We start from the raw sequence: 24,898 nt of genomic DNA, 5'->3' as shown, positions 1-24,898 counted from the left end.
TAGGCCTGGCTCAGGAGTCGTAGGCCCGGCTCAGGTGTGGTAGGCCTTCTTCTTTAGATTTTAGAGGCAGGTTGCATCCATTATTGTTGCACTACTACCATCTGTTGGATCTTAATACTTATTCCTCAAAATCTCCTAATGAGCCCGATATTTTTTTGAAAAACAAAAAATCTTCAGTTTCCCTTCATTACTATTTAACTGAGCAACTACATAATCAAATTTCAATTCCCTATTAAAACCTAATTCTGTTTTTCATAATCTTCTTTGTTTCACATATTTCCTACAGCTAATAAAAACATGTTCCATCGTTTCTTCCATCTTAAAAAGTGCCATTTAAAAAACTGACCAGTTCTTATTCTATTGATAATTATCTCCTCCCTTCTGTTTATTAATCTAATACTTACAACATCAACTGTATTTTGTATCCTATATAAATGCCTTCCATTTATTTTATTATCCCACCTAATTTTCCATATCTTCTTACTTTCTCTCCAAATTATACCTTTGCCTTCAGATTTATATAACTTTACTGACATATCAATATCTTCTTTTTTAATTGCCTCCTTCACCAACCTATCTTCTCTTTCATTACCCAAAATACCTACATGAGCAGGAGTTCAGAATGAAATTACATTTTTGTTTTGTTCACATAATCTATGAACAGCCATAACCTCATATTTTGATGATTATTTGTACTTCCCTTTTCAATACTCAACAATGCAGATAATGAATCACTACAAACAATTATTTTATTTATATTAGTATCCTCCACCCATTCTAAAACTAATAATATAGCACATATATACTCAGATAATTAGATGTTCTTTTAAAAATATTAATCTAATTCAGGAATCACTACTGCTATACTCAGCTCAGGAGTTGGAGAGTACAGCTAAATTAGTTTTAGCATAATTTATCTTACGCTAAAACTATGAAGAGTGAAAAGGGTTTATTATTAATGAACACACAATGGGAGGCAGGTATAAGCTGAGTAGCTTCAGCCTGCACCTTTTTGATTTAAACACATTAATTATTTTTACTTGACCTTATTTTGAATTTCTTTGATTAATATATGTGGTGTTGGTTTTAACAACTAGTGGGCATATCCTAGTATATTAGATTAAATAAACTAAACTAGCACTATAGTACTACTATTGATATTAAATGCATAGAATATTTCTCCTAGGCTACGTTCACACTGCAGCCTGAAGTGACCCAAATCTGATTTTTTGCCTAAATGCAACCTACACCTGATTTTTTTATGAGTCTGAACAACACAGATCTGATTTCTACAAATGCAACCCAGGCAACTTGGATATTTGGTTCTAAATCCAATTTGTATCTGTTCTTTTCAAATGTTACCTGTGTCTGTACAGGCAGGTCGCATTCATACGACCTGAACGTCACCATTCTGTGTTCTGATACGTTAGAAAAACAACAACCATGGCGGAAGATAATGAGGATTAAGTTGTTAATGTGATGGTTCTGGTTGGACAACAACTTTAAAATCACCAGATAGGCATCCATCTTTACTTCCACAAACACTGAGCACACTCTCTACATGTGACATTACTGCATCCTCTACTGCGCATGTTGTTTGCGGTTCACATGGAGGATCACATACATGTCGCATATATTTGGAATGTGAACAACCAAACAAAATAAATCTGATTTCATGTCACAATCTGAAGTGAGCATTAAGGCCTGCAGTGTGAACACAGCCCCACTGTGTTAAATACCTTTTAAGCACATAAAAAAGTCCCTGAAATTAAATAAAAAGGATCAATAAGGCCCTGAATTTAATACAGTAAACAAAATTAAGAAACTAAATGATGAGATATTAATTTTAACAGTTTGTTCAGATGAGCAAACAGAAAACGGAGGAAATTTAAGAATCTTAAAAATTGCTTCAACAGTCCAACAGATGAGATTGTATTTTTATTTATGAGATTTACCAAAAACTGAAGAAATAGTTGAGTATTTCTCATTGAAACTTAAAATACCACTCTGTTATAGACAAAGTTAACCACTTTATGCTTACAAATGTATCTGTTCTTGTAACTTTTGTCAACAGTCATTCTCCAGCTTCTTTCAGGCTTTCTATCTGGCATATGCAGTGCTGCTCCTGTAGCAAGGGGAATCCCTTTTATCCAGAAGCTTTAAGACAGAAACATGGACCTCAGAACATTTATGAAATAAAAATTGTACAGCAGCTTATTGACATCAAACTGATAACTGTCAGCATGTGTTGTTGTCTATATGAATAACACATAAATTATTCAACCAACAGCAATTTAGGATTTTGATAAAACTGAAATTTACTTAGATGATTTCAAGAAATAAATGTCACTTCAAGAAGTAAAACATTTAAATAAATCTAATGAAACAAAAATATTTTATCCAAATTCAACATAAAGAATTACTTCCAAAGATGAAGTCTAAAAATTATTCATCCCTCTGAACAGAATGCTTCATGAGAGCATGTGTTTACAAATCAGGGGTTTTTCTTGATCATCCCTGATTTAACCAATGAAGGCCTTCACCAATCCTGTTTGAGGAAGAACTTAATGTTTCATTGCATGTTACAATAATGGCCTAGTCAAAGGCATTGTCAGAAGGTTCAGAGAAGCCCATTAATTTACTCAAACCAGGAAGGAGATACAAAAAGATAGCAAATGCCCTGAATGTTCATAGGTTTACAGCTGGAAGAATAAAACCAACTTTAAAGTTAAAGGGACAATGGCTACGCCAGGAGGAGGGTCTTAACGTTGTCACTCAACCTCATTTAGATTCTGCTAAATGTGCTAATGGCAGAGAAACAACTTACTGTTACAGGGAAACTGTATCCGCTGCCATCAGTGGCTATGCTAACTAGCCTGAGCATTCACAGCAGGATCTGCTGATAGGGAAAAGCAGCAGCAGAGAGCAGCCACACTAGATTGTGACTGACAGCGCTAAGACCCGCCTCCAGGCTGTGATTGGTTGCTTCTAGTTAGCAATGCAGAGCATTGGGAGAAGGCAGAGGAGCCCAATTTTTTCACATCTTATCAGTCTGATACCATACAGTTAAGAGGACATGATAGCCGTTTCAACAAATATGAACAAATATTTTCTATAAAAGTTACATACTGCAGCTTTAAATATGCATATCTTAGAAAATAGTTCTTACTCCAGGGTGTTCTCCCGTCCATCAACCCAGAACCATGTGCCATTTATATTATGTAACCCTATCCAGTATCCGTTGTGCACCTTCCAGAAAAAGTGGGCGTGCTTGGTGATAAATTTCTGTGAACAGATTTTATTTCAGACTGTCATAAATCGCATTAACTTCAAGATGTCAATCAATCAAGTTTATTTGAATAACACATTTCAGCAACAAGGCAGTTCAAAGTGTTATATCATAAAAATACAAAGTCATAGAACAGTTAACAACTGAAGCGTTACATTTTGTCAAGTGCCATCGTTACAAAATGGTAATCAAAATGTTTGTTTCATTTTAATGTTTTAAAAGCAACTCTAAACAGGTGGGTCTTTAGATTTAAAGGAACTCAGTGTTTCGGCTGTTTAACAACTTTCCAGAAGTTTGTTCCAGATTTGGAAAAGGAGCTGAATTTATTTATAATTTCTTCTAAGCTTTTATAGTTAAGACATGGAAATTGAGTAAGTTTTTTTTCTGCATTTATTTTTTGGGCATAGCATTAGTACTGAATTTAGTGGGGATGTGCAGATTAACCCTCCATTTTTGGAAAATTTCCTCTGCCAAAAAGAGAAAATTAGAGACTTCCGGTGGACGCGGAGCAAGATGGCAGCATAAGTTCGAGCTCTCTTGTCGAGGAAAAAAACCCCTCCCTAATCCAAGGAAACTAGTCAAAATACAACTTTAACCAGACACGAAATGAGTGGAGGACGCAAGCAGAGAAGCATAAGGAAGAAAATGGCAGAAGTCTGCGACCCCGATGTTGAGCCAATGGAAGAAGAAAGCGGCAACTGGAGTCAGCTACAGGCCGTGTTGGAGGGGCTACTTAACATCACGGTGGAAATCCGAGACCTTAAAAAGGAGGTGAAGGAGAATCTCACAAAATTCAAAGACGAATTCAAAGAGGAGGTGAAGGGAGAATTTATGGGCTTTAAAGAAGAAATTAAGAAAAAAGTGGCACAGAATGATGCGGAAACAACAAGAAGACATGACTGAGGCGCAGAGCTGGAAGAGTGCAACATGGAAGCGAAGGGCCTCTTGGGAATATGGCCCATATTTAGTCGGGAGTTCAGATTTTTGGTTAGTTTAGTTCTTGTTCATAGTTCAAGTGAAGAGGCTGAGATTCAAACCAAGATATACGAACAATGTCTAAGGTCATAACTGTGGCATCACTGAATGTCAATGGCTTAAATAATACCAAAAAGAGAGATAAGGTCCTAAAGAAATTTAGAAAAGAAAAGGTACAAGTTATTCTCTTACAGGAGACACACCTAACAAAAAAAGGGCATGGAAAGTACAAAAAATTAGGGTATGGAAACTCATTTTCCTCCTCTTGGAGAAAGGCATAAGCGAGGAGTTATGACATTGATTTCAAATAGTGTAAAGTTTGAATTGTTGGAGGAAATTGGGGATAAAGAAGGAAGATACTTAATGATAAAGGGCAAATTGGAAAACCAGTTAACCACACTACTCAATGTATATGCCCCTCCAGAAAGTAACAAAGCACTTTTTAAGAAAATATTTGATCTCATTAACTTGGAAGCAGAGGGAATATTGATATGTAGCGGGGACTTTAATGCGGTGTTAAATTATAGGATGGATACTACAAGCAAGAAAAATAGTAAAAAGCAAATCAGTATGTACATGAACACCATGATGTCAGAAATGGCAATTGTAGATGTGTGGAGAGAATTTCACCCCTTAGATCAGGGGTGGGCAACTCCAGGCCTCGAGGGCCAGTCTCCTGCAACTTTTAGATGCATCTCTACTTCAACACACCTGAGTCAAATAATGAGGTCATTAGCAGGACTCTGGAGAACTTGACTGTTCTCAGGAGGTGATTCAGCTATTGGATTCAAGTTTGTTGGACCAGGGAGACATCTAAGAGTTGCAGGACACTGGCCCTCGAGGACCAGGATTGCCCACCGCTGCCTTAGATCAAGATTATACTCATTATTCAATACCACACGGTATTTATTCCAGAATTGATTATATACTAATGAACAAGAGAGAACTACACAGAGTGAAAGAGTGTAGGATTGGAGTTTCAGACGTCTCCGATCATAACGCAATTTATCTTAAGATCCATCTGGACAGCAAAATGAACAATACTCTATGGAGAATAAATGAAGGCATATTAAATAACAAGGGTCTAGTTGGTGAAGTAAAAGAGGAGATAATCCGTTATAGAGAGGAAAATGATAACGGTGAAGTGGACCCAGTAATTCTTTGGGATGCCCTGAAGGCGGTAATACGGGGGAAAATGATTTCTTACACAGCATTTATGAAAAAAGCAAGATTAGAAACATACAATAAACAAATAAGGAAGCTAAGAGATTTAGAACAACAACATAAACAAACAAATGACCCAGATGTATTTAAGCTGATTAAAGAAACCAGGAAAGAAATGGATGAGAGTTTATGGGAGGAGGTAGAAAAGAAGGCTAGATTTACTAAACAAATGTACTATGAGGGGGGACCGAAAGCTACAAAAAATTTGGCTAGGCGCGTTAAGAAACAACAAACATTAGGTAGCATACATAAAATAAGAGATCCACTATCCAATACAATCTTATATGAACAAGAAGAAATACAAAGAACATTTGAACAATACTACAAAACTCTATATGCACGGCCACCATTGGCAGGGGAAGAGGAGGTGAGTAATTTTCTGGAAAAATTGGATTTACCAGCAATAGGCACAAAACAAAATGTGACATTGATTTCTCAAATTACAGAGGAAGAGATTACAAAGGCGATTGGCAGGACTAAAACAGGAAAGTCCCCAGGGTCAGATGGCATAGGGGCTTCTTTTTATAAAACCTTCAAAGAATAATTAACACCACTGTTATATGACTCGTTTAATTATAGTCTTAGGACTGGCAAGATGCCTCCTTCTTGGAAAGAAGCCATTATTTCTGTAAAAAATAAAATAAAATAAAAAATGTCGCTTGGAGGAGAATCCGCGCTGTCTGATTGGCTACCTGTCACATTCAACAGGTGTCTTTAAAGCTCCCAGTTGGGGAAAACCCTGATTTGGATCGGAGCGGCAACGACGATCTACCGTAACACACCACACAATCTTAGAAAGACCAACGTTTTAAGATTGTTGTAAAGGGAAAAATAGGAGCAAAAAATCTGTAGTGTGAATTATTGCATCAGGTAGTCGATGTGCCCATCTTCTCTATTTAAATCTAATTATTACTGAAGGGCAACATAATATACAGGCTTCATAATCTGCACTCTTTTGGTTGAATGCAGTATTTATTTACACTTTGGCTTTATGTTGTGTAGTTTTTTTTCCACTACATTTTTTGTTAATGGAGACTGAGAATCCATTTTATTTTTGGTTGTTTTGTTTATTTTGTTTATCAATTCCAGTGTTTAGTGTTCTTTTGAAAATAAAGTGTATCTAACTTTGGCAAGAAATCACATAATTTTCAGTGTAAAAAGGTCTTCAAACAATATTATCGTTTATCGCAATAAGTTTTGAGACAATTAATCGTTCAGCAAAATTTGCTATCGTGACAGGCCTACACCAGGACAAAGACCTTCCTCTCCCTTCTCTCTGGCGTCGCCACCTTTAATACTCAAAGTAAGATCATTTCACATTTCTTCCATCGAACCCAATCTCATCTCTCATATCTCAACGCAGTTTCTGATTCCTGCCTTTCAGGTTCTTCCGGACAAGCCAGAGAGTAATTATTCATTATAGTAATAAATCTTTAAGTTTTACCTTTATGATTTCTGCAAAGAATGTTTTCCTTGCATGTTTTAGTGTGAAGTGATAGCTTTGCAGTCTTTCTTTGTCGGTTTTATTATAATCATGAAGTTCAGTGTTACGTGATTTAGGTTCGGCCCTACGACAAAGTTTTCTTGCAGATCTGACTGCACATATCTCCATGACGACTTGGTCCTGCCACACACAAACTTCACTTTAATGGGAGCATTGCAATAAATAATGTCTTCAATTTTAGAATGAAAGTTATCTGCAAACTCATCTTCATGGTTACAACATAAAGGTGAGATGGACTATAACTGATTAAATGTTTCTGCTGTCTGTGAAAGAACGTTTTGTGATAGTGGCTGTTTTACTAAGTGAGTCGATGGAGAAAGAATTTTAAAACATAACAGCAAAATGATCAGACAGGATGACATCAGTTACAGAGACACTGGAAATATTCACACCCTTACTGATAATCACGTCCAGTGTGTGTCCTTTATTGTGTGTCGATTGTTTAACATGCTGAATTAGAGCAAAATGATCAAGAATATGTCAGGTTTTTGCCTCTCTGTCTTTGGGCTTGTCAACATGGATGTTAAAATCTCCCACAATTATTAAACAGTCATAATTGGTGAATGTAAGAGATAAAAGCTCATTAAAGTCAAGGAAGTTACTCATGTTGGGGTTTTGGATTGAGTTAGTATCTGAGTTCATTTATGGCCTTTTACCTCAGACATTCAAAAGAGTTAAAATGACCTAAAAGTATTTCTTTTCTTTTTTTTTATTTAAGAAGTTCTTATGTATTGAGGCAACGTCTCTTCCTCTTTTATGTTTTCTATTGTGTCTTAAAAAATGAGGTGATATTGATTCATCTAGTACGTGTGATTCCAATTGTCAACATTTCAATCTTTCAGAAACTTGCAGATTAGCTTTAAACATCAAGAGTAGAGGTGACATTATATTTTACCTGCTCTTCCATATTATCAACCGTAAGTAAGTCTGCACCACGTTCCTGACAGAAATCTCGACTTTCATCCCAAGTCTTCCAATCTTCACTACCTTCACGAGAAACAATGTAGCAGTGTCCCTTGTAGAAAATCCATCCATACCTGCAATCCAGACATGTTGGTTTCACTAGACAAGGGGAAAGAGCAGAATAAAGTGAATTTTTTATATATATATAACAGAGAATCTATGTCGTTTAATATTTCAGTTGTCAAAATTACTCAAAGCTTTTAAAGGTAGAGTGCAGATAAATATTGGAAGGTAATTAAATTACGATATCATTTTTGTCAGAAATATTCTCTGAAATCAAAACTTGGCTGTTAACCTGTTGCTAATGAGTCAATTTTACTGGCTCACTTTGTGAAAAGTGACCTTCAGCACTCTACTTGTGATAATAATAGTCAGCTGTGCCTTGAAAAACAATTTATAACAGAATATTTCAAAAATTAAAATAAAGAGTTTCAGAGATCATGTAGAAATATAATTACTATATTCAGGACAGAATTCTTCAGTTGGAAAGTTTCTATACTTCCAGAGATCAGTCTTGAAGGTTACCAGGGCGTCTCTCTCTGTGCATTTTTCCAATTCCTGATTTATCAATGCTCTCAGCTTCTCACGCTCTTTGTTCACCTTCTCTTGCTCTTGGTTCAGCTTTTTTGTCAGGTTGTTCAGCTCCTCTTTCTCTGTGTCCAGTTTCATTTTCTTTTTGTTCAGCTCTTCTTTCTTTTCGATAAGCTCTGCTTTCATTTTGTTCAGCTCTTCTTTCTCTTTGGCCAGCTCCTCTTTCATTTTGATCAGCTCCCCTTTCTCTTTGCCCAGCTTCTCTTTCTTTTTACTGAGCTCCTCTTTCTTTTTGCTCAGCCTCTCTTTCTCTTTTATCAGCTCATCTTTCATTTTGGACAGCCGATCTTCATTTTTCCTCAGCTCCTCGTTCTCTTTTGTCCGCTCCTTTTTCTGTTTGCTCAGCTCCTCTTTCATTTTCCTCAGCTCCTCCATCTTTTTCCTCAGCTCCTCCATCTTTTTCCTCAGCTCCTCTTTCCTTTTTCTTAGTAGTTGTATATCTTTGTAATACTCCTCCTTTTCTTTCATTAGCTCCTTTGTCTGGTTGTTTATCTTCTTTCTGCTTTCCCTCAGCTCCTCTCTCTTCTTTTCCACTTCCTTTTTATCTTTTACCAGGTCCCATATTTTCATATGGTACTCTTGCTCTCGTTTCAGCTTCTCCCTTTCTTTCCTCACTTTCTCTTTATCACGCCTCACCTTCTCTCTCTCTCTGTTCAGAACACCTTTCTCTTTGTTCAGAACATCTTTCTCTTTGTTCAGATTTTCTGTATTTTGGGCCAGGTCCTCTTTCTCTTTGTTCAGTTCCTCTTCTGCTTTGCTAAGCTCCGTTCTATTTCGACTCAGCTCCTCCGCTTCTAGGCTCAGCTCCTCTGTGTCTTGTCTCAGCTTTTCTCTGTCTCGGCTCAACTTTTCTCTCTCTCGGGTCAGCTTCTCTCTGTCTTGGTTCAGCTTCTCTCTGTCTTCAATGAGGTCCTGTAAGTCTTGGGTCAGCTCCTGTCTTTCTTGGTTCAGCTTCTTTCTGTCTTGGCTAATCTGTGCTAAGTCTCTGGCCAGCTTCTGTCTGTGTAGGTTAAGTTTCCTTCTGATTTCGTCAAATTCTTCTTTTATCCAGAACACGTTTCTCTCTCGGTCCAGGTCCTCGATCTGGCTCTTCATCGCCTTTTGTAGCTCTACCAGTTGATGTTTTTCAGTTGTAAGGCTGCTGATATTTTCATGCTGCTTGGTTGTCATCATACTCACTATAAAAACACACAAATTAGTCAGTCATTCAAACTATCTTTATCAGAGAAGCATTAACATTTTCAGTTTCTCAGTCCTTTTCAAGGATATCAGACAGTATTCTTAGGGTAGAACTAAAGGACAGTAAACTGTAATATTTGATTAACTTGTTTATTGTTGGGGGTTGCATTGTGATGGCACTGTTGCCTTGCAGCAATAAGGTCCATTGATTGAAACCCTTGAGTCCATATGTGTTGAGACCGGGCTTTAGCTGTTACTGCTCCTAGTATGTGGAACAACTTGTCTTTAAGCCCTTCTTTATTTAGGATATTCCTGCTGAGAGCTTAGATAAAGTGAGAAAAAGCAAACAACAAAGACGGCTTTATAAAATGGCAGGCACAGTTAGACAAACATCACAAGGATTGCCAGATTTTGATGGGGACATTGTGGATTCACAGGGTCACTTCAAGAGGCTACAACAGCATGATGACTCACTGATAGGTGTTTTTGATCAAGCGATTTCAATCACAGATGGAGAAATCGTTAATCATCTTGATGGGTAAGGTTATATCCTTACAGATGGGTTACTTCGTCTTCAGTGTGGGAAAACGGGATCTGAGAAACTGGTGGGGCCTCAAGCCCTAAGAGGACAAGTGCTAAAGTTGGGTCACGGTGTTCCCTGGGCAGGACACATGGGTTTTAAAAAGCTCTATGACAGAATTTCTGCCAGGTTCTGCACATATTACAGGGTTTCTTATATAACATGCCCCATATAAAAAGAAAAATATGCTTGTCAGACAGCTGGTTCTGGAGAGAGAGGTCGCTGTAGCGCAGTGCTTCTCAACCTTTTTTTGGACCAGCGCCCGCCTATCCATTATCAGTGGCCCCTTACTGCCCCCCATCAAAGAAGATGTAGGCTACTTGCACTGAATATTATTTTATGATTAATATTACTATCATTATTGTTGCTGTCTTGATTTGTATTGTTGTTTCTTTATTTAGCCTTAAAAGAGAAACAGATTACTGAATTATTTGTTTCCAACGAACAAAAAAGCCATGTGAATAGAAATAATTTTTAAAGGTGTGTAAGAAGAATGCAATGGACATTCAATTTAAAATCGGTAGGCCTATCAGCAGTCAGAGTGGAAAAAAAAATCTTTTTCTGATGTTAATTGCTAAACCTTGCACAAAATGGCCAGATAAAAGATGTACAACAATACCACTTTAAACTTTGAACTATTTGTGAAAACACTGTGCTCTGCAACATTAAAACACGGATAGAACAGAAACAATATCAGTCGTAGCTCTTCTTATCTTCAGTGTTTATTTCTGGTGGTGCAGCTCTGTGCTGCCTTCGGGAGAATGGGATATCAGAGTATCATCTATAAAATTTCACCCACATGGCATTTACTGTGCAAACCAGAGCTTTCGGTAGAAAAACAAAAGTTCCAGATCCTTTTAATGCCACACAAATATGGGACAGAAACATGGATGATATTTTTTAATAGACCTGTCTATACATTTATAGATAATGGTTTTACAGTAAAGCTATTAAACTATAATAGTAGATTAACCAGCTCTGTGGCATCTTGCTCTGATTAAGAGCAAAGCTGGATCTTAATCAAATCTTAATGAGTCAAACTGAAAGTGTCATGGAGTCACTAAACAGCATCATGGCATTAACACTGACATGAAAAACAATATTGAAGAAATAATTATATAAAACAAAATCTAATTAAAAACATAAATAAGTGATGTGTTCCTTACTGTTATGTTTGGTAAAATATATGTCTTCTTAGTACCAAATATGGTCTCAACAAACCCGTGGCACTTCAACAACATTACCTTTTATCTGAAAACAGTGTCTGTTTGTTCTTGCCATATAGTCCTCTGTATTAATTTTTGCTCGAAAGGCCTTGTCATATAGATTTATTCCTCTGTATTTAGTTTAGTTTCTTAGTTTATTCAGAACAGGATTTATTTAAATACTAAATTTTATACCACCACAAAAACACCCAACAATCTATCAATCCAGGACAGAAATTAGAATGTTTTTTTATTTTTTCCAAACCTAAATGCATTTTGTTCTTTGTGCATTTCCGTTTAGTTTTCTTTGATTAAGTTTATTGTTATGTCCTGTTTAGGTTCTATCTTGTTATTAGTTTGCTTCCTGTTTTTGTTGGCGCTCACCATCTTCACTCATCATGCCATTCACCTGGTATGCCATCATACCTGCTGAGAGAGTACTGATCATGAGTGATACGATTCATTTGAATGGCTCTTTGATTAGATTCACTTTATTTATTTCCAACAGGTTTTCAAATTAAACAATCAGTAGGTTAGAGAGAACATGTGCAAACATTATACAGAGCTAAATTATTTGTTAACCTCCTCTTTTCTGTTTGCTGAATGGCAAGACTCCAGTCTCAATTAGTCTTTGTTTTTACCACTTTGTTTGCTTGCTCATAATGCTGTGCTCACACGTCAGCTGTTTTTTTATTTAATTAAAAATGATTAAACCAGGGCGTGCCGTGGTGGCGTAGCGGTTAGCGCGACCCATATTTGGAGGCCTTCAGTCCTCGACGCGGCCGTCGCAGGTTCAACTCCTGGACCCGACGATATTTGCCGCATGTCTTCCCCCCTCTCCTTCCCTGTTTCCTGTCAGCCTGCTGTCATATAAAGGACACTAGAGCCCACAAAAGACCCCCCGGAGGGGTAAAAAAAAAAAAGATTAAACCAGTAAATAAATACAATTGATAGAAATTAGTGGAACATTTTTAGACTTAATGGTGCAGATAAAGATTTTTGTTTCTGCCAAAGCAATTCAAGTTCATTTTTCTGTTATTGTGATTCTAAATTACAAATATCTCTAAAACGCTATTAATACACACAACTTCTTTGACTATGTGTTTGAGATTATTGCAAAGCTTAGAATCCACACTTTCAGACTCTATAAACAAATCACAACAGGTAGACTGGTTCATTGTTTTGCTGTGACCAGTCACATTTACAGAACAACACCACTCTTCTCATTAGAATGAACAGAGAAAATAACAATAAGTCTATTATTGTTATGACAATAAGACACTAATATTTTCATTTCAAGTTGTGTTATTGTGGGTCATTTTCAAGTTTGGTGGTCCATGAGTGTTTGTTAAATGTGTAAAGTGGTCCTCAGTCTGAAAGTTTGCTCTAAATCGTCTCTAAACCTGTAAAAACTTGACATAAAGGAAGCTACTTAAAATGTATTCTGTTGAAATGAAACTTACTGTAGAGGACTTTTGCAGCCAGCACGACACTTAACACCCCCAAACACATCAACAACAGAAAAGAGTGCTGGACTGTTATTGCTTCCACTTCCTCAGCTGAAAGAAAAAAATGGAATCAATATCATTATTGATCAATCAATCAAGTTTATTTGCACAGCACATTTCAGCAAGGAGGAAGTTAAAAGTGGTTTACATCGTGAAGCCGTCATAAACACATCATGCTGTGACCAATTGTGAAACCAGTAACAGATTTTACATTTTGTCAAGTTCCATCATTAAGTTCAGTTATTCATAAATTAACAGAAGTCTTTTCAAACTTTAACCAAACTGAACTTTAATCGAACATGGTCTACTCGCCAAAACAAATGAAACCCTATAACTTTCACAGAAAAAGGTCAACTGGCATCAAACTTGGCATGAGTGATGCAGGTTGCTGGGATTTCCCTCAGGAAACTTGTTAAGCCCGGTCGTCGGGGCGCCGAGGCAGTTCACCGTGTTTTTGTATTAAAAGATAAGTTGAGAGGAAATGTAAAATTATTACTGGATAATTATATATGTTAGGGGAAATGCTATTTAGACCAACAACTATAGAGTCTCAGACACAACAAATCAAAAAAATACAATCAAAATAAATATAAAGTATTTGCACTTCTGTTAAATCCAAATAAAGTCAGCAGGTGCTTAAGTCCCTCCAGGCATTTAGGAGCCCCATAAGTGCTGACATTTTAACACAGACCACAGACAGAAATTTAACATCTGCTTATTGAGAATATCAATGGGGTTGCATTTGACTTAATGGCTTCAGCATAGATAAATTAAAAGATTTTAAATTAATAAGCGCCACAGAGACTGTTTTGGTTGCCCAACCTTTATGGCCGCGCGACTCAACTCTGCCGACTATAAGTAGACAAAGCATTTGATATGGAGGAGTTTGATGTTATTGCAGTGAAACAATACAACAATAAAATTTTTTTAAAAAGTAAAACCAGCTTGCTGCATGACTATATTTCCTCCATGGCCTGAACCACAGGCCCAAACCACTGGGTCATTAATGCACCGGCTAACCGGGACCACATACATGAACTTCATCAACGCAGACACAGAGCCACACGCCGGGCAGCATGAGTGAGATGTAAATGCACATCGAACATAATTCTTTGTTCCCAAAGATATATCATCCTCATGGCACGCTCAATACGCACCTCCAAAAGCGTGACTATTGGTTATACTGTGGTTCACACTGTACTGCAGGAAATCACTTTTTTTTCTTTGGCACCCCTCGAATGCCCTTGACCTAAAAAATATGATCTTGTGTCATTTGACAAATAACAAGTTGGTTACAAGTTGGTGTGACAAAGACAGAGGTCATGCCGTTGACATACGTTTGGCTCTAACTTGCACATATTTCAGGATAGCTGCACCAAACTCACCATGATTAGTCTTAGTCCAACCTCCAACAGAAATCCATCATAATATTTGGTGGGTATTGTCTAATTTCTCCAAAGCACCCAAAAAAATCTGCCACAATGGTAAAAGCCATACTTTTACCAAGATTTACATAATTCAGAACACGTGTGTGTCTTGTAATGGCGAACCTAAAAGTCTCCTGGAACCATGGCCCAAATCCCACAGGAAGTCGGCCATTTTGAATCAAAACCACCATTTTGAATCAAAACCACCATTTTGTCTTTTTTACACATAATGAATCTGAGCGAAATCCTCGTACGGCTTTTGACATACAGTCTTCACAATCAATACAGTCTTGAGGCATTGAAGAACAAAAGTTATCCTCTTTCCTTGCCGATATCCCGGGACCTCATGTCCACAAGTGTTTGAAAAGTGCGGCATGCATAAAGTTAAAAAGCCTTTCATGTCATTTATCATAATATACTAGGGGTGCTCCAATCACATTTTTTTCTGCCAATTCCGATACCGATCACGTGGATTGGCTGTTAATATTTCGTTTGAGGCATAAATGCTATGTGATCTTTCAAAATAGAACCATAAAATCACCTAATGTAGGCAAAATCATGCAGAATACTTGCAAGTACAATGCAGTATTCTGCGACAACAGAAACACGTGCAATCAGTAAAACAGTATTTAAATATTTAAGTTTGTGTATATTTACACAAACTTTCATGACACTTTTAATTTTATACATACTGACTCGTGAATAAAATATGGTGCCGCACATTTTAGTGTGTATGCACACTTTATACATGTGGCCCCTGGTCTTTATTATTTTTGGACCTAAAGAGGAACGATCTAGAGTCAATGCACAGCTTCAGTTATTACAACTAAAAACCAGCGATCAGCCTGAAACCTGGGAGTAGTGATGGACTCTGACCTGAACCTTCAGAGTCACATAAAGACAGTTACAAAGTCGGCCTTCTATCACCTGAAGAACATTTCCAGGATTAAAGGACTAATGTCTCAGCCAGATCTAGAGAAACTCATCCATGCCTTCATCTTCAGTCGTATTGATTATTGCAATTATTGTCTTCACAGGTCTGTCCAACAAATCAATTGAACAGCTGATCCACAATGCTGCTGCTGGCGTTCTGACTAAAACCAGGAAGATAGAGCACATAACACCAGTTTTAAAGTCCCTCCACTGGCTCCCTGTAGCTCAAAGAATAGACTTTAAAATACTGCATCCCCAGAACCAGAACCAAACGAGGAGAAGCAGCTTTCAGCATCTATGCAACACAAATTTGGAACAAACTTCCAGAAAACTGTAAAACAGCTGAAACACTGACTTGTTTTAAATCTCAACTAAAAACCCACCTGTTTAGAATTGTATTTGAAATGTAATCAATTACAAATTTATGGATGGAACTTGACTTAATGCTTTGTTTTGATTATTGATTCTATATTGCATTGTGTTTCTGTGTCTGTAATGATGTAAAGCACTTTGAAATGCCTGCTGCTGAAATGTGCTATACAAATATAATTTGATTGATTGATTCATTTAGGTTAAAGTCTACTCTGCATCTCCGGAATCAGAACCACACATGGAGAGGTAGCTTCGAGTTTTTATTCTTCACTAATATGGAATAAATTTCCAGAAAACTAGAAAAATTATTTAACAACGAGTTCTTCACAATCAAGGTTAAAAACATTTTTGTTTAGAGTTTACTTGGAATTATATACAACAATAAATTAAACATTATTCATTTAGTCCATTGCTGAAATGTTCTATACAACTAAACTTGGCTTGCAGAGATTTCTCAGATGATACAAAAAGATTAAGGCTTCAGGTTTACATGTGACATAAAAACAACTCCTGTTACAGCCGTGTCAAGAAACTGTAACTTTCTACAGAGGGAATAAAAATTTATGAAATGCTTTTGGGTAGCATTGTTAGTTTTTAATCCTTATAAAATATATACTTACTATTAAGAGGATGTTTGGCATTGTTGACATTGACTGTAGAAGAGTCTTCATCCCTGTTGTTCTCCATCCTTTACAGGAAAAATAAAGATTTAGATATTATAAAATGTCCAACAGCTGATTGAGCGATTTCAGCTGTAGCTCATGGAAAGCAGGCGGGTTCTTCTTCCTCTTTTAAACGTCGTCAGGATGTGATGCAGCATCTCTATCGCTGCTCTGTGGGTTATTTCCTTACTCAAACAGTTTTGGGAAACAAGTCTGCTTCTGTAACAAACCTTTCATGCCAAGAAGCGAGCTCTCACTCTGTCTCATAAACATTTCTGCAATTCTCCTTTCCTTCGTTATAAAATATAATCTAATTCATATACATCTATTCATACCACAAGAGCTGATGAATATGTTTTACAGTATCTGCACTTGTACAAGAATATTTAATAAATCAACTCATTTGGTGATCAGACCAGTTGTAAAACATTACCTTTGTCCTACCAGCATAGAAAAAGAAAAAAAAATGACTAAGTTATCATTGCTCTAAAAGGACAAATAGGGCAGTGCTGGAAGGTTTTGCAAAAGACATCCAAATTCAAAAATACTTTATTGATCCTAAAGGGAAATTGAATGTTATAACTCATATTAATTCAGATTCTTCAAAGAGTTATTGTAGTGATGGAAAGATCTCTTGTAGCAGTCTGTATTACAGCACATCTGAAGACGTCTCTGACTGAAGATACTCTTCATGAGACTGTCTTGGGAAAAATAGCCTCTTCCCACGAAGAGGTTGTGTATTGTCAGGGTTCTCCATAATTTTATTGTTTTATGAACATTTTTCTTTGCATAATCATCTCCAGAGGTTCCACAGTCGTCCTCAGAACAGAACCAGCCTTCTTTATCAGGCTGTTGAGCCATTTTAAATCCCTGGCTCTGATGCTGCTTTAGAGTCCTGGTTTATGCGATGCAGGTATGCAGTGTTTAAATGTGTTTTAGATTGATTTGATTAAAGTGATTTAATAAGCATTTAGTAATTTTTGTATTTTTGTTTTTACAGTTTTATCACTGCTTCCTGCTGTCCTTTAGAGTTTGATTGTCTATTTTGTTAGTCCACAAAGTTTTGGATTGTTTGTCTCACCTTAGTGTTTGTGAGTGTGGGCTCACAACTTTTCATTTATTTTGTTTGTTTTGTCCTCCGTTCGTTTTTGGGTCACTTCCCTGAATATTTATATCCCATGTCGCTGATAATCTTAAATATCTGAAACTTGATCCTGAAATGCCATTCAAATTTCATTTTGTAGATATGTCCGTGATCTCTTCGAAAGTGAAGACGGCTCGTTGATACCAATTACGGTTTGTCCACAATTTGTCTCTAAGCGACCCAAAGTTTTTCAGTCTTACTGACTGCCCCTCTGCGAGAGTGAGAAATGAAGAGAATTTTTCACCCCAAAATAATTTTGAAATCGCCGTCACGCCCACAAATATCGCACAATTGGTATCAAAATCAGTCCTGACATTGATACGCATGCCTGCTCCAGTAAAATGTTTTCGAAATTTATCTAGATCGTACGGTTTTCTGTCACGGTGCTTCAGAGCAAAGTCATGCGACAGGATTTTCTGAGGCTGCCTCAGGCTCTCTCCCATGTATTTGACTACAATTTCAGATCTGGGCACAACATTTCTTTCTCTCATCGCTGTAAATGTTCTGAGTGAGGTACAGATATGAATTTCGGGACTGTCGCAGAAGACACATAGGCCTCTCATACGCTTCAAACGCTTTTCCAATATATATTACGGTTCCCGAACGGAAAGGATTTGTTCCCAATGCTTTTTTTGGGTGAAACTAGCTGGCGCAAACAGAGAATTGTGTCCCCCAGCATGTATGACTCACAGCTCACAGTTTGCTGAGACAATTATTTACCATAGCGACGGAACTCAAGAGGCTATTGGCTGCTGGTTAGGACTACAAATACGCATCACTGTAGTTCTATCTATGGAGGAAGAATCAGTTGAAACAGATCAGGACTGAACTGGCCTTTAGAACTACTTGCTGCTATGGGCTGTATATAACTGATTTAACTCAGTAACTGTTACACATGGGATTAGTTTGGAACTTTAAAATGAAGCATACTGAAAATTTCAAAATAAAAGCCTTGACAATTTTTACATCAGGTATTTGCTCTTTTGGGCATTATGTGACTTTTTATCCAAAGCACTGATACACATGGGATTAGTTTGGAACTTTAAAATGAAGCATACTGAAAATTTCAAAATAAAAGCCTTGACAATTTTTACATCAGGTATTTGCTCTTTTGGGCATTATGTGACTTTTTATCCAAAGCACTGATACACATGGGATTAGTTTGGAACTTTAAAATGAAGCATACTGAAAATTTCAAAATAAAAGCCTTGAATATTTTTACATGATGTAATTGCTCTTTTTGGCTTTATTTGACTTTTTCATCCAAAGCACTGTTACTAGGCCTGTCGCGATAAACGATAAATCGATTAATCGTACGATAAATTAAAACTATGGACGTCATTTTAATTATCAGCACTATCCTCTCTTCTGTCCTTTTTCTCTTTCAGCTAATGAGACTGAATGAAAAAGGGCTCAACTCCGGTGCTCTCCACTGACTCATCCCTTCCTAATTTCCTTAGTGTAAAGCTCAGCGCACACTACACGATCTTTTCAAAACCTGACAGACCACACATTAGCCGACAGAAATCCTAGTTATAACGGTTCGATCGGTTCGTTCCTGCCGTGTGGTGTCCAACAATGGGCACAAAATAATGGCTACAAGTCCAGTTAACTAATTTTAAAACCAGGTATTAATCAATGCTTTACTACAATCTACCTGCAATGCATGTGGCTAGTGTCAGTGTAAAGTCCTGACTGAATGAAAATCATTAGAACCTGTTTATGTCACGTTAACGAAGAACAGCTGAAAAGTTACCGGGTTTATCAACTGCGGTAGCAATTTAGCTCCAACTCCTCCTCTTGTCATTTCTATATTCTTTGCATGTTGAATAAACATTAATGTTGTTTCCACATATCATCTCCAATGTCCGCTGGACTTCGGGTTGCGTCGTGTCAGCAGTTTGGGATTCCCCTCCATAATTTCCCCTTAGAAAACACGGAGGAGAATCCGCGCTGTCTGATTGGCTACCTGTCACATTCAACAGGTGTCTTTAAAGATCCCAGTCGGGAAAACCCCTGATTTAGATCGGAGCGGCAACGATGATCTACCGTAACACACCACACAATCTTAGAAAGACCAACGTTTTAAGATTGTTGTAAAGGGAAAAATAGGAGCAAAAATCTGTAGTGTGAACTATTGCATCAGGTAGTCGATGTGCCCATCTTCTCTATTTAAATCTAATTATTACTGAAGGGCAACATAATATACAGGCTTCATAATCTGCACTCTTTTGGTTGAATGCAGTATTTATTTACACTTTGGCTTTATGTTGTTTAGTTTTTTTTTTTCCAAGTGAGTTTTTTGTTAATGGAGACTGAGAATCCATTTTATTTTTGTTTTTGGTTGTTTTGTTTATTTTGTTTATCATTTCCAGTGTTAAATATTCTTTTGAAAATAAAGTGTATCTATCTTTGGCAAGAAATCGCATGCATTATTACGTCATTTCCATTAAATCAGTGTAAAAAGGTCTTCAAACAATATTATCGCTTATCGCAATAATTTTTGAGACAATTAATCACTCAGCAAAATTTGCTATCGTGACAGGCCTAACTGTTACACGTGGTATTAGTTTGGCCCTTTGAAATGAAGCATACTGAAAATTTCAAATTAAAAGCCTTGACAATTTTTACATCAGGTATTTGCTCTTTTGGGCATTATGTGACTTTTTTATCCAAAGCACTGATACACAGGATTAGATTGGCGCTTTGAAATGAAGCTTAACAAAAATTTCAAAATAAAAGCCTTTAATATTTTTACATCAACTACTTGTGTTTTGAGCATTATATAACTGATTTAACCCAATGACTATTAGACATGGGATTAGTTTGGACCTTTGAAATTAAGCTTAACTAAAATTTCAAAATAGAAGCCTTGAGAAAATTTTAAATCATACTGAATGGTGCACATCCACCTTACTTAACATTCTTGTGATTCTCCACATGCTATTGATTACATTGCAGCTTCTTTAGCATTGATGCTAATTTCTAGAATGAGAACGCTGGGCCCAAACCGACGGGCACACTTTGGCAGGCCCCGGCTAAATTACTTCAGGAATTTTCTAGTTTGCTAATTATATCACCATGGTTACCCCGAATCCCAACAAAAGTAATAGCTCCAATGGCGTGCACGTTTTGATACCTCATTTGTGGCTGGGCACACAGCGGTACGAGCCGCATTAACGGTCACGGGGGAAAAAATTAAGAATAAAGAGGCGTTCTATTAGGTGTAGAACAATATGGGCCTGCCATGCAATGCATAAGGAGAGCAGTACTGACTTGCGAAGCATTGCTATGGGCAGGCCCCAATTAACGTCATTCTGGTTGTTGTTTATTGCACTTCGGCTTGACGGAGTTATAACAAAGACATTAAAAGAGACCTCACAAAAAGACCAAGGCTGACACAACTCATTCCTAATGGCTCCATCGACTTGCCGCTGAATATTGCAGTCCGATGCACAGAAAAGCCTGCATTTCATTCTTGCAACACTTGGTTGTAGTTAGCATTTAAGCTAACGACAGTTAACTGTCACTTCCAATGCACAAAAATATCTCAAAATAGAATCGATATCAATAAAACAATGTCCTGTACATAAAACACTTCTAAAAATGATACCTATCTATTACTTGTGCACTTAACCCACCTGTGAAAACAGAAATCGGAGTCTTCAGTAATGGCTTTGCTGCGACGCTGACTTCGTCTTCTTCTTCTTCTTTGGCGGTTATTAGCGGTTGGCAGGCAACGAAATTAGTGCATTAACGCCACCAACTGGTGATTGTGGAACTGAATGTCAGTCAAGGATTTTGTAACCGTTAATTTAAGAGAGCAAAATATCTCAGTTTTTCTTTCATTAAATTTCTGTTTTTCTTTATTATTTTCTGACTTCCGCACGTTTTACTGCGTTTAACTACTTCTGTTAACTTTAACCAATTATGCCAATAAAACGTCTGCTTCTTCTGGAGATTTTTTTCTTTTTAGACATTTCCCATTTTCAACTTACAGAAAAGTTGAAAATGACCAAAATAAATAAATGATCAATTATAACTTCGTGTTGGAGTTGCTTTCATTTACCAGAGTTTAATCAAAGTTAGGAAAAAGGATTAATGAACTTTCAGATACACATGAGAAATGCTCAAAATATTATCAGCCAGTGAATTGAAGAAATAATATTTAGAATCAGTAAATCGTTCAGATTCCAGTTCATTAGTCAGATTGCAATAGCTACAACAATTCAGAAAACAGACCAAATATCTTAAAAGAAATTCAAGAAACAGTTTACAGAATATGATATGTCTAATGATATTTTATGGGCACCAGATCATCATGGTGTCAAAGGGAACAAAATGGCAGATGAAGCTTCAAGGGAGGCAGATAAAAACTCAGCTGTGGGTTTAGATTTACATTTTATAAAAACAGATTTTTTTTAATAAAACATAAAATGGAGGAGAAAATGCAAATGCAATGGGAGAAAGGAAGGAATATTATATAAAATCCAAAAGAAAACTAGAGAAATGAGAAGTAAATGAAGGACGAGGAGAAGAGACAATTACTTGTCGCCTTAGATTTGGGGATACTGGGCTACACAGCACTCTTTGTTTCAGGGAAACAGTGGGGATGATGAGACAATAGAACATTTTCCATCACTTAGAAAAATAGCAATTGATTCAAAATTTAAAAACAAGTAAACTTAAACTAGGTTTGATTGACTTATTTAGTAATAACTCGAATAGTAAAAGTTATCAGATAATGTTTTGTTAAATGAAATCAACAGAAATATATTCTTTTAGTGATATTCTGTTCCACATTTCATACCAGTCGGTGGCGGTAATGCACCAATTTCGTGGTTTGCCAACCGCCAATAACCATCAAAGAAGAAGAAGAAGAAGTCAGCATCGCAGCAAAGAAATTACTGAAGACTGATATCTGTTTTCACAGGTGGGTTAAGTGAACAAGTAAGAGATATGTCTCATTTTTAGAAGTGTTTGTAAGTTCAAGATGGTGTTTTATTCACATCGATTATATTTTAAGATATTTTGTGTATTAGAAGTGACTATTTAATGCCGCTAGCTTAGATGCTAACTACCATTACTATAAACAGGTTGCATGTTATTGTTTAATTTCGGGCATGCGCACAACGCTGGAGAGCAAAAAGACAACCGTTTACCTGCCGTTTCAGAGGCAAAACAATTCCGTTAACAAAATGAAACCTGGAGATGTAGGTGTTATTAATTTATTGCAGTTCGCCGCTTCAAGGGAAAATAACGCAGAAAAACCGTTGAAGAACTGCTCCAAACCACTCGTTCATGTTTCTCGGTCCCTGTGTTTGCTTCGCTACGCAGACCCGTTGCCATAGAAATGACTGACAACAGTTACACTATTATATCAATATTCAACAGTAAAATCCGTTGCTTATGTATTAACCCCAAATTAAGGCTGTTGCTAGTGGGTTTACCCCTTGTGCCCAGTGCAGCACTGAAAAACTTCAGTCCCCGTCCCCCTGCTGAATGGACGCCCTTCCGGTCTGTATAAATAACGGTCAGAGCGGACAATCAGCTCCCAGATTGATTTATTCTCCATCTATTTAGGAACCAGGGAGGCCCATTGCTGTTTCCAATAGGGTTTGTCATTTAAGGCTATTTCTGTGGGGTTAAAGGCAAAGCAGGATGTAGTCTATGCCTCACTGGTTCCGTCCAGACCACAACGTGAAGCATCCGCTCGGACGTAGCAGAACCAGACTCAGCCTCCTGAATGCGTAATTACGCACTCCAGAGGGGAGAATAATGTCTGGTTGAGGACGCTGAGATAGAGCTGCTGCTGTGAACAGTAACAACGAAAGTTACGAACTGTAACGGTGAAGATGAGCAGAGCAGGTCAACAACTTGTGCGTCTTTTCCCCCTGGCTCTACTTCGGCAGTCCCGCTGTACTCTACCCGGCCTTGCTCCGCTCTGCTCCGCAGTGATCGGGTTTTCACAGACCCTGCTGGGCCTGTAGCAGGGCGACACCTGGTGGCGGTGGAGGGTATTGAACCCACCTCCAGACGTCCTACTCCATGTGCTGCTTCATAACTTTACAACAGAGGAATGCTACAAGGTTTTAAATTAGTAAATACACATAAACATTTATGTAGCCTTTCAAATAAAATAACCATTTTCATTAACACAAAATAAACAATAATGATGTAAACAGTGACATGTATAACATGCTTTATAATTATGCTCACATTTGCATAAACATTAGCTCATACATTACAGAAATCTAAGAAACAAATGTTTCCAGTCTCTGAAGTCTTTTTCTATTAATACAAAATCAATCTACTCAAGATTGCCAAAAGTTCATAATATTGCTCAAGTGAATGTAATTAGTACAGTGCAGTAACATAGTACTTTTCCCTTTTCATATACTGCAAGTACTTTTACAAATTGTTGAAGTAAATGTAACTAGTACTACTCACCTCTGAACATAGATAACAAAATTATTATCCTGTTGTTCAACTCAATCATCACTTGGCTAAAATTATCTGCTCAACTCACTGTTTGGAGAAAAAACTGTGCAAAGTTATTTGTCTTTTTCTGTTTTGCTGCCGTGATTCTAACACACACCGGCCTGCTGGTCTGCACAGCAGACATACAGTAGTTCTTCTCTTTTAAAGGAGAAAATAAATGCTTTTAGAAAAATCAGTGAGCAGTACCAACACCTTGCAGAGTGGGAAGAAACAGTCAGTTGTTTTCTTTTTTTACCCCTCCAGAGGGTCTTTTGTGGGCTCTAGTGTCCCTTATATGACAGTAGGCTGACAGGAAACAGGGAAGAAGACATGCGGCAAATGTCGTCGAGTCCGGGAGTCGAACCCGCGACGGCCACGTCGAGGACTCAAGGCCTCCAAGTACGGGTCACGCTAACCACTACGCCACCACGGCACGCCCCAGGCAGTTATTTTTAACTGAAAGGTTTAGGCTTTGTCGTGTCTTTATATATCGTGTCTGAAAATATTTCAGTATTTTCCAACACTGAAATATTTGTTCTTCTTTATACCAATGATCACTTAGTCATTTCTTTTTCTCCTTATTTGCTGTCGGGACAAAGTTAATGTTTTACAGCTGGTCTGGTCACCAAATGAGTAACTGTGGTCAATTTATTAATATATCTTTTACAAAAGCAAAGATTATAAAACATGTTATATGCATCAGAGTGTAAATCCTTATGGAGTGAATAGATATATTTTATAACCAAGGACAAGAGAATTGAAGAAATGTTTATGAGACAGAGTGAGAGCTCGCTTCTTGGCATGAAAGGTTTGTTACAGAAGCAGACTTGTTTCCCAAAACTGTTTGAGTAAGGAAATAACC

General features: G+C 37.2%; 2 protein-coding genes across 9 annotated transcripts in view; one reads left to right on the top strand and one right to left on the bottom strand.

Annotated features, from left to right (window-relative positions):
* Positions 1–1,908: 1,908 nt before the first annotated feature.
* LOC114141701 (golgin subfamily A member 6-like protein 7) lies at positions 1,909–21,331 on the bottom strand. Of its 6 annotated transcripts, none has more exons than XM_028012418.1 (8): positions 21,198–21,331; positions 16,371–16,438; positions 12,974–13,069; positions 11,895–11,939; positions 8,414–9,724; positions 7,888–8,054; positions 3,170–3,285; positions 1,909–2,157 (listed from the first exon to the last, which is right to left on the bottom strand). In XM_028012418.1, exons 2-8 carry the CDS (start codon positions 16,435–16,437, stop codon positions 1,995–1,997), a joined length of 1,965 nt encoding a protein of 654 aa, XP_027868219.1. In that variant the 5' UTR covers position 16,438; positions 21,198–21,331; the 3' UTR covers positions 1,909–1,994. The 6 variants fall into 6 exon arrangements, 5 of the variants coding, with proteins under 5 accessions (XP_027868219.1, XP_027868220.1, XP_027868221.1 ...); XM_028012419.1 differs by having other exon boundaries at positions 11,895–11,936; XR_003594890.1 differs by lacking the exons at positions 1,909–2,157; positions 3,170–3,285 and adding exons at positions 3,532–4,896; positions 5,129–5,251.
* Positions 21,332–22,428: 1,097 nt separating this feature from the next.
* Positions 22,429–24,898, top strand: part of LOC114141699 (trichohyalin-like) — a 31,965-nt gene continuing 29,495 nt past the window's right edge. For all 3 annotated transcript variants that reach the window (XM_028012414.1, XM_028012413.1, XM_028012412.1), the window contains exon 1: positions 22,429–22,489. The gene's annotated coding sequence lies outside the window, so the exon portion shown is untranslated. The remainder of the gene's footprint in view (positions 22,490–24,898) is intronic.

Source organism: Xiphophorus couchianus, chromosome 3 (genome assembly GCF_001444195.1).
Source record: "Xiphophorus couchianus chromosome 3, X_couchianus-1.0, whole genome shotgun sequence".
NCBI lineage: Eukaryota > Metazoa > Chordata > Actinopteri > Cyprinodontiformes > Poeciliidae > Xiphophorus > Xiphophorus couchianus.
The sequence above is the reverse complement of the archived record's forward strand: the minus strand, read 5'-3'. Positions and strand labels throughout refer to the sequence as shown.